Genomic DNA, 13,971 nt, shown 5'->3' on the forward strand with positions numbered 1-13,971 from the left:
GTTATTAATAAACTTTCATTTAAGTGGGATGTGAAAATGAAAAATGGTGCTCCTTCTCTTCTGAGCCCTGTAGTGTGCCTGCAGAGGACATTACAGCAGCATATGGGGTATTCCCTTACTCAGGAAAAAAGTCCCCCAAAATTTGTAACAGCATTTCTTCTATTACCCCTTGTCCTTACCCCAAATTTAAAATTTGGGTTAACATAAGTATTTTAGTTATTAAAAAAAACAAAACTTATTTTTTTTATTTTCAGGTCCAACTTTATCGAAAATTTGTCAAATACCTGTGGGGTGTTAAAGGGGTACTCCGCTGCCCTGCTTCCGGAGCTCCGCTCCCCACCGTCCAGAAGTTTATTGTTCCGAACGCTGTGTGCGGGCTTCCGTGTCCAGGGCCGCCCCTTGTGACGTCACGCCCGACCCCTCAACGAAAGTCTATGGGAAGGGGATGTCACGAGAGGGCGGGCTTGACGTCACGAGAAGGTGGGTTTGACGTCACGAGGGGCGGCCCTGAACATGGAAGCCCGCACACAGCGTTTGGAACAATAAACTTCCGGACTCTGGGGAGCGGAGCTCCAGAAGCAGGGCAGCGGAGTACCCCTCTCTATAAGGCTCTCTATACCTCTAGTTACTTTCCGTGAGGGGTGTAGTTTCCAAAATAGGAAACTGTCAGAATCGCTGTACCTATCAGCCACCCCTGTACAAATCACCAATTTAGGCCTCAAATGTACATGGTGCGCTCTCACTCCTGAGCCCTGTTGTGCACCCGCAGAGCACTTTACATCCACATATGGGGTATTTTTGTACTAAGGAGAAATTGAGTTACAAATTTTGGGGGTCTTTTTTTTCTTTTACCTCTGTAAAGTATGGGGCAACACCAGCATGTTAGTGTAAAACAAAATTTTTTTTACACTAACATACTAGTGTAGACCCCAACTTTATCTTTTCATAAGGGATAAAAGGAGAACATTTCTAACAAATTTTCAGGAATACAGAAATACCCCATATGTTTGCTTGAAATACGGCAGGGCTCCAAGAGCTCCATGCTTCTTTGAGGCCTAAATTAGGAATTCACAAACACCGGATGCAAGCATTACACTTGCCTCTGCCACCAAAAATACCCCAGCTGTTGCAAAACTACATCTCCCAGCATGCACTGACAGACCGTGGATGCTAGACAATTGATTAAGAAAAATACCCAGATTTCAGGCGCAGGAACCGCTCTGTAGTAAATGACTTGCTAAGGCTAATATTACTTTGCAACAAACACTTTATTATATGCAACAAGCTACATAACACCTATGGCATTTCAGGGTATAAAACACCATCAGGTGTGCAAAGAGCAGAATAACACAACACTTTGAAACAAACTAGCTTTTTATACACTCCAAAGATGGCACCTAAATGACAATCACTATTGGCCAATGACTAAACTAAGAATAAAACATAAAATCAGTAAGAAAACAGATATATTATAAGAGGTTGTACGTTAAAATCAAACCCCTTATATTGTGCACAGAATATTGAATGCCCAGAACAAATGTATAAGGGCATGTTGTGACTTGGAATATGAAGAAAAAAATTATGAGACACACAGCTGGCTCTGTGGCTTTATAGAAATAGGAGCGCTGTTGGGCCAGCGCTATTTATTACATTGAAGTATTTATTGGAATCTATCTAATGCCCTGGATGAAAGATGCTTTGATAATCAGAATATATGATGAAAGATGGATGATTGTACACGATACTAGGTATATAGGACAATGGATGACATGGAATGAATGAGGTTATATTGTTATTAAAAAAATAACTAATATTGGGTGAGACTATAAGTATTAAAATAAGCTACAGAATTCTTAGAATATAATTCTTGATAGTAAATAAGACAATACTTGACAAACCGTAAAAGCTAGCAGCAAGAACTGCATGTAATATTTCATAATATTCATAAAATAATCATCAAGAAAATTTCAAATAAGGATCTTGCCACATAAGGAAAAGCTACTCAAGGTGAGTGACTATTCAAATAGACAGTGACGGTGGCATATTGCACTATTTGACAATAAAATACAGAAAATTACTAAATATAAAAAAAAAAATTGAGAAGAAGAAATAATGGGTATATTCAATCTAATATGCTGTCTGTAATTTCATTGAGGCCTGTAGGATTCATAGTATTCAGTAGAGATAAGCAAAGTTAGTGATTGATTAGTCATGAACCTCGGGTCTCGGCGGTTGCTTACTTTAGCCTGCATAAATTACCGTATTTATCGGGGTATACCACGCACCGGCCTATAACACGCACCCTCATTTTACCACGGATATTTGGGTAAAAAAAGTTTTTTACCCAAATATCCATGAAAAAATGAGGGTGCGTGTGTGCGCGTGTATACCCCGATATACCCCCAGGAAAGGCAGGGGGAGAGAGGCCGTCGCTGCCCGCTTCTCTCCCCCTGCCTTTCCTGGGGTCTAGAGCGCTGCTGTCGGCCCTTCTCACCCCCTGGTTATCGGCGCCGCTGCCCGTTCTGTCCCCCTGACTATCGGTGCCGGCGCCGATAGCCAGGGGGAGAGAAGTGGCGCCGACAGCCAGGGGGAGAGAAGGGGCAGCGGCACCCATTGCCGGCGCCGCTGCCCCGTTGCCTCCCCCCATCCCCGGTGGCATAATTACCTGAGTCCGGTCCGCGCTGCTCCAGGCCTCCGTCGTGCGTCCCCAGCGTCGTTGCTATGCACGGTGCGGCGCTCTGATGTCATGCGCCGTGCCGTTCAGCGCATAGCAATGACGCCGGGGACGCACGACGGAGGCCTGGAGCAGCGGAGCAGCGCGGACCGGACTCAGGTAATTATGCCACCGGGGATGGGGGGAGGCAACGGGGCAGCGGCGCCGGCAATGGGTGCCGCTGCCCCTTCTCTCCCCCGGCGCCGATAACCAGGGGGTGAAAAGGGCCGACAGCAGCGCTCTAGACCCCAGGAAAGGCAGGGGGAGAGAAGCGGGCAGCGACGGCCTCTCTCCCCCTGCCTTTCCTGGGGGTGTATCGGCGTATAACACGCACACAGACTTTAGGCTAAAAATTTTAGCCTAAAAAGTGCGTGTTATACGCCGATAAATACGGTAGTTCAGCTTTCAAGTGCTCTGGTGGGCTGGAAAAGGTGGATAAAGTCCTAGGAGACTCTCCTAGGACTGTTTCCACCTTTTCCTGCCTACTGAAGAACCTGAAAGGTAGGTGAACTAATTTGTGCAGGCTAAAGTAAGCAACCGCCGAGACCCGAGGTTCGTGACTAATCAAAACACTGTAACTTCGCTCATCTCTAGTTTTCAGCCAAAAAGTCCAATAGGCTTTCCTTTTTTTAGCCTATCAAACTGATCTGCAACATCCTCAGTTATTTCAATAATAAAAGAAAATTCGGAGAAATCATTTCCGTGAGCTTCCGTGGCTTGCCTACACACACTATGTTGCTCAAAGCTGTGATTAACATTGTACCGGTGTTTGTTGACCATGCTGCGGAATTATTTGATCGTCCTGTTCACATACTGTTAACGGCAGGAACACCATCAAATAAATAACAAAAGATGAGGCACAATTAGCTGTGGATCTGATAGCAAATTCTTTTGTGGCTCGTCTATAAACTTTAGTGGCCCTGTTAACCATAATCATACAGCATCTGCATGAGGGATGATTACATTTGAAAGAACCATTTATTCCTTCCTTTTTTTTATTTTTTATATGTTCTTTTTACTGCTGCAACAGATTAGGGGCCAGTATGTTTTTCAGTGTATTGGCTCTCCTGTATATAATATGTGGGATCAAGGGTAGTTAGTCTTTTAGGATGGGGTTGCCCCGTAAAATGTTCCAATTTTTTTTTTTTTAAACTGACGGCATCTTCCCATGCGATGCTGCATAACTTGCGATAAAATTATACCCATAAATTCCAAGATTTTTCTGTTTCTATGAAGACTTTTTTTTACTTTGTACCTATTTTTTCTATTGGATCTTTTCTCTCCTGCATAGCCTTACTGTATGCGGCTTGTACTAAGTTTTTAGGATAGCCTTTTTTCCGTTAGACTCTCCATTATCATCCGGCTCTGTTGCCTGAAATTTTTCCAATCCACAGGTGGATAATATATTAGTTCATCTTCTAGGGCACCTTCATAGAAATTTGCAAGAGCCAGAGCGAATCACGTCTCCGAGGTGGTCTCTGTGTACTGGAGATACAGCTGTGAGTGAACCTTGAAGAAATTGTGTCATAAAATTAATTCTATGCTATTGATTCTGAACTTCTGTTCAGGCAGCATTGTGGGGTCCCCCTCCAAAATCAAAGCTACCACACCTATCCCAAGGTTGTGGGGGATATTTGAATACAGACCCATGATGTCTAATATGGCCAACCTGTATCCTTTTTTTCCCACTTGAAATCTTTCAGTATATTTATTACAGTGGGGGTATCCTTTAAGTATGAACTTGCTGAAATTGCTGAAGGAGCACATCCAAATATTGTGACATATTACATGTTATTGACTCAATACCTGAAATAATAGGGCATCCAGTGGGGTTTACCAGAGACTTTGGCACCTTCGGGAGGTGGTTAAAAAAAAAAATGTGTTTGTGATTGTCAGATAAGCAGGAAATCTCTCTCCTTTTTCATAATTATTCCAGTTGTTAGCGCTTCATTGATCAATGTATCACATGAATTTAAATATTCTTTTGTGCGATACGATTCTAGGACCTGGTAGTAGCTTTCGTCCGATATGATTTTCCTTTCTTCTGAAATATAGTCCTTCCGATCTTGTACTACAACTCCACCCCCTTTATCAGCATTCCTTATGACTATGTTCATATCACTTCAAAGGGATTTTAACGCTCTTCCTTCGACTCGTGTCAGATTATTTTCCATAGAAACTCTGATTACTTGTAGAATGGATGGTCAGGATGCCCAACAGTGCTTCTGGAAATGTTGTGGCCTCTGGCAATGATAGTGATGTACAGGTTCGGGCCTGTTCGAAAATCTTCACAGGATCATCCTGGATTATTTTTTAACCCTCCTTATTTGCTACAATGCTGATTATTGTCACATCCATGGATTTATCTGCAGCTTCAACGTCAAGCCCCTTGTCATATGAACTTTCATTACAAGTCCAATTCTCAAGGAGACCAAGAGATACCCTGAATGGGTATCCATCTATGCAGCTTATTTCATTTATACAGTCTTGCATTAGTACTGTAAGCAAATCTGTTCCATCTGTGTTATTGAGTTCTATTATTGTTATCATAATGGAGTACTGTAAATATTGCAAATTGCTAGTGTGCCTTGTGGTATTTGTTGGACACTACTGGAAAGTATTTTGTGCTCAACTGTGGTATCTCTTTAGCACTATTGGAGTTGTGTTTTTTGGTGCACTATGTTATTTGGTGCAAATTGAGGGGTATTATGTGCATTGCCTGTTGGTATTTGATTAGCACTACAATAAGTTATAAATAAACACTGCACAGAAGTGTCTGGTGCTGCACTGTAATATTTGTTTGCTGACGGATTGGATGGTGAGGCCTAAGATTGGATGGTGAGGCCTAAACTTTGATCTAGGCACAAGGTTAAATGTTGCTTGGGTGTGAAAATATGGAGCATAAATATAAAAAATTCAATTAGAAAGAAAATAATGTGTTGCATTATTAAAAAATGAATATAATACATACCACTGAGAGCATAATCCCTTCGATCAAGATTCTTAGTAATTCATTTTGAAATTCATTTTTAACATGGGAAACATTCAACTGTAACTCCTCTTCAGTTGGTTCTAAATTTAATTCTGAGTCTCCTTTTTCTTCTTCCATATCTAAAATAAATATTTTTAAATCAAAAATATTCATTAAATGCATCTACTGACATCTACACATTGAATTATCTTAACTGAAATGAAGAGTGGCACTATGCATTTTATGTCTTACCCACTAGCACAGAAATATAAAAATATACACACACATAGGGGGATTCATCAATATGTGTCTATTGTAGACACAGTTCTACCCCTTTACACTTCTTGTCTATTGTACACTCTTGCTCATAATTTACTAAGGTTGTGCATGTCCTTTGATAAATCTTGTGCAAATATAGAAACGCCCCCCCCCTCGCTCTGCCGTACACCCTTCTCTACTTCACAGGAAAAGTGGACGTAGGGATTTTGTTCTATTGCTTTGAGGCCAGGATTCCCTTGTGGGTTTTTGTCCATCATAAAAAATGCCTGCATTTTGTCAGTTTTTCTTGTGTTTTTTTTCTTGCTGGTGTATGGAAACCAAAAAATGTACTAAACTTTATTTTTTTTTCATTCAAAATTTAGATACGTGAATGCGGAGGACTATGTCACATTTGGTGGATTGCGATGATGAACAGCTTTTTTTTTTTTTTTTAATGTCAATAAAAGGGTTAATGAGGGCTTTGAGGGAGTGTTTTTTTTAAATAAAAAATGTTTTCAATGTGTTGTGTTTTTTTGTAATTGAATTTTCAGGCTTAGTAGTGGAAGGAGTCTTGTAGACATAATCTATTACTGGGTGGGGTCTTAGCGTTAGCCCCAAAACAGCGAGCGCTAACCCCCAATTATTACCCCGGTACCCACTGCCACAGGGGTTCAACGAAAAGCTGGTACCAACAGGGCCGGAGCATCAAAAATGGTGCTCCTGGGCCTAGGCGGTAACAGGCTAGCGTTATGTAGCCTGGGGAGGGCCAGTAGCAATGGTCCTCGCCCACCCTGGTAACGTTAGGCTGTTGCTGCTTGGTTGGTATCTGGCTGATACTGAAAAAATTAGGGAACCACACACTTTTTATTTATAAAAAAAAATATGCATAGGTTTCCGCCTATTTTCAGTATCCGCCAGATACCAACCAAGCAGCAACAGCCTGATGTTACCAGGGCGGGCGAGGGCCATTGTTACTGGCCTCCCCAGCCTAAATAACGTCAGCCTGTTACCGCCTAGGCCCAGGAGCGCCATTTTTGATGCTCCGTGCCTGTTGGTATCGGCTCTTCCAGGTTAATAACTGGGAGTTAGCGCTAGCTGATTTTTGGGCTAACGCTAAGCCCTGGCTTAGTAATGGATTCTGTCCATAAGACTGCTTCCACTAATAAGCCTGAAAATTCAATTATAAAAAACAAGACACATTGAAAATCATTTTTTAGTTTAAAAAAACACTCCCCCACAGCTCTCATTAACCATTTTATTGAATAAAAAAAAAAAGAAAAAATGGTCATTGTTGCAGTCCACCAAATCTGATGTAGCCCTCCGCATTCATGTATCTGAAATGAAAAGAAAAGAAAAACAAGAAATATGGGTTAGTACTATTTATTTTTACTCTCCCCTGGGAAGAGCACACATAATGCAGTGTGTTCCTAAACAGGGAGCCTACAATTGTTGCTAAACTACAACTCCCATCATGGGGGCTGTAGTTAACAAACAGCTGGAGTCTCCCTGTTTGGGAACACACTGCCAGAAAGGCTCTGTTCCCATTATGCAAAATGCATAATGTGAACAGAGATCTGTCCCTCTGTCCTTGGACTACTACTCCTATCATGGGACAGAGTCTGTCCCATGATGGGAGTAGTTGTAGTACCACAGCGCTGCTGAGGGATGGCACTTGCACATCCCCCGGCTACGGGACTTTTAGGACTACTACTCCCATCATGGACAGACTGCAGATTGCACCGGGTCATTCTGCAGAGACCCGCATTTAAGTTAACAAGCCAGCGGTACATGCGGCTACATCGCGCTGCAACGCTGACTTGTATACACACTGTCATAATTCATAATTGCCGCCGGGAGAGGGGAGCTCTGAATGGTCAATAGCTATTCTCCAATCAGAGCTCCCGTCTCCCGGTGGCGATTATGAATTATGACAGCTGTATATAGGAGCCGTCGGTGAGCGCGATGTAGATGCATGTAAGGCCGTTAATTTAGTTAATAAATGCGGATCACAACAGATCGCCTAAGAATGATCTCATGCAATCCGCATTTAAGTTAAAAATCCGGCGGTACATGTGTCTACACTGCGCTCCTATATACACTGACATGATTCATAATCTCCGCCAAAACACGGGAGCTCTGATTGGAGAATAGTTATTGACCAATCAGAGCTCCCCTTTCCCGGTGGCAGGGATTATGAAAGCTATATATAGAAGCTGGCGGGCAGTGCATTGTAGACGCATGTACCGCTGCCTTGTTATTTGAATAAATGCGGATCACAGCGGGTCTCTGCAGAATAACCCAATGCGATCTGCATCTCAGCCCCTGGACTATAACTCCCATCATGGACAGAGTATGTCCATGATAGGAGTAGTAGTCCTAAAAGTCCGGCAGCAGGGGGATGTGCTAGTGCCATCCCTCAGCAGCGCTGCGGTACTACAACTACTCCCATCATGGGTCAGACTCTGTCCCATGATAGGAGTAGTAGTCCATTGGCAGATCACTGCAGTTCACTCTCCTGCAATCCGCATTTATTAACTATACAAGCCGCTACATGCGGCTACACTGTGCTGCACACTCCTACGTACAGTTCTTAAATTCATAATCCCCGCTGGGAGAGGGGAGCTCTGACTGGTAGATAGCTATTGACCAAGCAGAGCTCCCGTGTTCCGGCGGCGGGGATTATGAATTATGACAGTGTATACATCCGGTGGCAGCGCAGTATAGCCGCATGTACCGCCGGCTTTTACAGTTAATAAATGTGGATCACAGCGGGTCTCTGGATAATGACCTGCTGCGATCTGGACCTCAACCCCTGGACTATAATTCCCATCATGGGCAGAGTCTGTACATGATGGGAGTTGCAGTCCTTACTGTGGGAAAATAGACACTTTGGTACGTGTCCTTCGAGGTGGTATATATTTGCGCAAAAAATAAGAGACAAGCATTCTTTTTGTGCGTCCAAAAAAAAAAAAAAAAACGCAGTTGATAAATCCATGTCTATATGAAAAAAGGCTCTACGGTACAACTTTAGAAAAAGTTCCACCAAAAGAGACGCACAAAAAGAACGCAGAAAATATAAATGCGCAAGAAAATACACTTAAAAGTACTCTATATATAGGTTGATGGGTCCCCCCCATATTGTATATATACACACATACTGTATATAAATTTGCAAGCTAAGTGCCTCACTGTTTCATAGTTTCACATTTGCATCTATTACACCATGGCTGTATAGCTCTCCATGTTTTAACTGCATATTCATGAGAGAGAGAGAGAGAGAGAGAGAAAGAGAGAGAGAAAGAGAGAGAAAGAGAGAGAAAGAGAGAGAAAGAGAGAGAAAGAGAGAGAAAGAGAGAGAAAGAGAGAGAAAGAGAGAGAAAGAGAGAAAGAGAGAAAGAGAGAGAGAAAGAGAGAGAGAGAGAGAGAGAGAGAGAGAGAGAGAGCGCAAACTTGGTAAACTATATGCTGAGGAAAGCAAAAATCCCTTAGTGACAGACTTTATTGTATTCAATTATTGCGTATGCAAATACAATACAATGCAACTTACATTACCCAAAGGCTATGGGATAAATGTCTGATCGCGGGGGTCCCAGTGGTGGAACCCCCCGTGATCAGAGATTATCCCCTTCCTTTGGATACGGGGTAAATTTTCCTATGTGGGACTTCTCCTTTAAATTACTCAGGGCTATGTAAACAGCAACTGTGGACAAATTGGTAATCTACTTTTTGACAAATTTATGCAAAAATAAAATCAAACAGTTTCAAATGTATCACAATTATTCCTTTTTTTTTTTTTTAAATAAATGATGTGCAATACATTAGGGTATCAAATTATTAAATAAGCGCCAGTGTATACTGTCTGTTTTCTCATTGCTGTCTATAAATTAACTTTCATAAAATCATAAAAACCACGTATACCTTGATAAATAAGCCTGTTGACGGCAAGAACAGTCAGCCTCTGGAGTCTCTGTACAAACTCAGATTCAGAAGCTCTTATTTGATTTTCTTGACTCATTCTTCTGTGCATTAGTTCTGTAAGCTCACTGCTTGCAAATGAACGCATAGTAATTAGAAGAGGGTCGGACTGTGCAAAAGATAACCTTTGTGTACCTAAAAAGGCAAAAAAAAATGTTTTATTGTATAATAAAACAATAAATAATGTATTATTCAAATTCTTGCATTGTTCATGAAATAAGTAAAATACACAATCCTGCTGTAAATCGTGCAGTTTACTGGCTTGTATAAGCTCAAGAAATATCCAACTGTTATACTTACATAAAGTTATGTTCATATATTTGTCAGGATGCAACATTTTATTGTGTTCATAATCAACTATTCACAGTGGGAGAGATTTATGAAAACCTGTCCAGAGGAAAAGTTGCCAAGTTGCCCATAGCAACCAATCAGATCGTTTCTTTCATTTTTAAAAAGGCCTCTGCAAAATGAAAGAAGCAATCTGATTGGTTGCTATGGGCAACTGGGAAACTTTTCCTCTGGACAGGTTTTGATAAATCTCCCCCAATGTTTTTATAAGTAATTCCTGCAAAGTGTGAGATGCAACCCTGAAACCTCTGGTATATATTATTTCTGAAGTCTTTGGGTGGTTGGAAACTTACCACTGATCATAATGGCCAGGCTGATATAAACTCCTGCAAACTTTGATATAGGCAGCCATAGTGGAAATATTGATATTAACTGTTACAATTAAACTGTCACGGACTATTCGATATTTACAGACACTACTCAGGGCTGTTTGAAGAAATTTGGGGGCCCCAAGCTAAATAGACCCCAAGCAAAATAGACATGGCTCTCTATAGAGCGCTCAGACGGCTGCAGCCTTACAGAAAGCACAACCAGCACCGGCTCTGCTTGGGGCCCCAGGCCAGCTCAGGGCCCCAAGCAATTGCTTGGTTTGCCTGTCCTTTAGCGACGGGCCTGACATTACTGTGATTAGAAGATTGGAACTAATCCGTGTGAATTCAGGTTCCTCCCTATAGTTGGATTAGTGACTAATCTTGGTGTACCTCAACACCCAATATTACAGCAGAAATATTGCTGTTAATTTTGACTTTTTTACTAACTTTGTACTAACTTTTGTTAATTTTGAGATTCATAGTTATAGCTGGATAACTGACAGATCATTTTTGAGGTTTGATATTTACTGTTACAACAGCTCTGTACCAATGATGGGGCAAAAAATTACAGGCGGGAAAGAGGGAAAAGGAACAGGATGGAGTAAGTTGGGAACAGGGATGACAAATCTGCAAGGCAAAGAGAAAATGGAGGGTGCTACAGCTGGGATGATGGAGAGTTTTCTTAACTCGTTAAGGACTAATGGATTTAAGGACTTTCATTTTTGCACTTTTGTTTTTTCTTCCTCACCTTCTACAAATCATAATACTTTAAGTTTTCAACCTACAGACCTATATGAGGACTTTATTTTTTACGCTACAAATTTTACTGAGTAATAACATCAATCATTTGACCACAAAATCTACGGAGAACCAAAAAAAAAAATATGTATATACTAGCTGAGTACCCGGTGCTGCCGGTTTTATCCTACCTTATCCTTGTGGGGGAGGAAAAGCAACAAAGGAGGAAGCTTTTGTCCTCATATCCAGTCCCTAAATCCTGACCCTATATCCCGACCCAAAATCCCCTCATATTCTGACCTCATATCCTGTCCTCATTTTTTTTTCTCATATCCCGTCCCCATATTCCATCCTCATATCCCGTCCCTATATCCTGACCTCATATCCCATTCCCATATCCCGTCCCCGAAACGAATCCTCATTTGTAATCCTCATATCCCGACCTTAGGTGGGGCTGCGTTGTTGTAAAGATGTTGTAATCTGAAAATAAAAAGGGTGTGGCTTAAAAGGTGGGCGTTTCTTTGTCAGATGGGACATAGTATGCAAGGAGGGTGTGGCTTACCGAGTAAGGAGCTTGTCGAGTAAGGTACAAGAAGTCCTTTATACTTGCATGGGACTTGAAACAAAAACCCCATCATTCACATACGGGGGCAGGTTTGGGGTTAATTTAACTATCATATTTTTATTTGACATATAAGTAACATGTGACCAAGTATTATCGAAATATCTCCAGCAGTTTAGAAGTTATGCAGTTATTTCTCATAGACTTGTATGGGACTTTAACCCATTGGGACGGAGCCCATTATGACCCTAAGGACGGGAGCATTTTTTGCAAATCTGACCACTGTCACTTTAAGCATTAATTACTCTAGGATGATTTTACTTATAAATTTGATTCCAAGATTGTTTTTTCGTGACATATTCTACTTTATGGTAGTGGTAAATTTACGTCGATACTTGCATCATTTCTTGGTGAAAAATTTAAAAATTTTATGAAAAATTTGGAAATTTTGTATTTTTCTAACTTTGAAGCTCTCTGCTTGTAAGGAAAATAGACATTCCAAATAAATTATATATTGATTCACATACACAATATGTCTACTTTATATTTGCATCATAAAGTTAACACGTTTTTACTTTTGGAAGACATCAGAGGGCTTCAAAGTTCTGTAGCAATTTTCCAATCTTTCACAAAATTTTCTATCGGAATTTTTAAGGGACCAGTTGAATTTTAATGTAGATTTGAAGGGCCTTCATATTAGAAATACCCCACAAATGACCCAATTCCGAAAAATGCACCCCTCAAAGTATCTAAAATGACATTCAGTAAGTGTGTTAACCCTTTAGGTGTTTCACAGGAATAGCAGCAAAGTGAAGGAGAAAATTAAAAATCTTCATTTTTTACACTCGTGAGTATTTACACCCCACAGATCTTTGGAACAGTGGGCTGTGCAAATTAAGAATACAATTTATCATTTTCACGGACCACTGTTCCAAAAATCTGTCAGACACCTGTGGGGTGTAAATACTCACTGTACCCCTTATTACATTACATGAGGGGTGTAGTTTCCAAAATGGGGTCACATATGGGGTGCCATTGATCTGGCACTATGTGGGCTTTGTAAACCCACGTTGCCTTCAATTCCGGACAAATTTTCTCTTCAAAATGCCAACGACGCTCCTTCTCTTCTGAGCATTTTAGTTCACCCGCAGAGCACTTTACATCCACATATAGGGTATTTTCTTACTCAGAAGAAATGGGGTTACAAATTTTGGGGGGCTTTTTTTCTTATTTTGCCTTGTGAAACTGAAAAATTTAGGGTAACACCAGCATTTTTGTGAAAAAAAAAATGTTTTCTTCATTTTCCCATCCAAATTTAATGAAAATTTGTCACATACCTGTGGGGTGTTAAAGCTCACTATTCCCCTTGTCACGTTCTGTGAGGGGTGTAGTTTCCAAAATGGGGTCACATGTGGGTATTTATGTTTTTGCGTATATGTCAGAACCGCTGTAAAATCAGCCAACCTTGTGCAAATCACCAATTTAGGCCTCAAATGTACATGGTGCGCTCTCACTCCTGAGCCTTGTTGTGTGCCCGGAGAGCATTTTACGCCCACATATGGGGTATTTCCGTACTCAGGAGAAATTGGGTTACAAATTTTGGGGGTCTTTTTTTTCCCTTTACTGCTTTTGAAAATAGAAAGTATGGGGCAACACCAGCATGTTAGTGTAAATTTTTTTTATTTTGTTACACTAACAGGCTGGTGTAGCCCCCAACTTTTCCTTTTCATAAGGGGTAAAAGGAGAAAAAGCCCCCCAAAATTTGTAGTGCAATTTCTCCCGAGTAAGGAAATACCACATATGTGGCCCTAAACTGTTTCCTTGAAATACGACAAGACTCCGAAATGATAGAGTGCCATGCACATTTAAGGACTAAATTAGGGATTGCATAGGGGTGGACATTGGGAATCACTGACGTAGAATACCCCTAACAAGGTGCCTCCAGCTGTTGCTAAACTCCCAGTATTTCTGGACAGTTAGTGGCTGTCCAGAAATGCAGGGAGTTGTTTTGCAACAGCTGGAGGCTCCATTTTGGAAACCCTGCCGTACAAGTGTAAGGGGGTGTATATGTAGTTTTTTACCCTTTATTATGTGT

General features: G+C 41.1%; 1 protein-coding gene across 4 annotated transcripts in view; it reads right to left on the reverse strand.

The window, feature by feature from the left end:
• The window catches only part of LYST (lysosomal trafficking regulator), a 1,083,863-nt gene that overhangs the window by 486,192 nt on the left and 583,700 nt on the right, over positions 1–13,971 (reverse strand). For all 4 annotated transcript variants that reach the window (XM_056566940.1, XM_056566939.1, XM_056566938.1 and 1 more), the window contains exons 28-29: positions 9,861–10,052; positions 5,685–5,824 (exon numbers count right to left, since the gene is read on the reverse strand). In XM_056566940.1, the coding sequence (XP_056422915.1) occupies positions 5,685–5,824; positions 9,861–10,052 (332 nt within the window). The remainder of the gene's footprint in view (positions 1–5,684; positions 5,825–9,860; positions 10,053–13,971) is intronic.

The sequence above is a fragment of the Hyla sarda genome, chromosome 3 (assembly GCF_029499605.1).
Source record: "Hyla sarda isolate aHylSar1 chromosome 3, aHylSar1.hap1, whole genome shotgun sequence".
Classification (NCBI taxonomy): Eukaryota; Metazoa; Chordata; class Amphibia; order Anura; family Hylidae; genus Hyla; species Hyla sarda.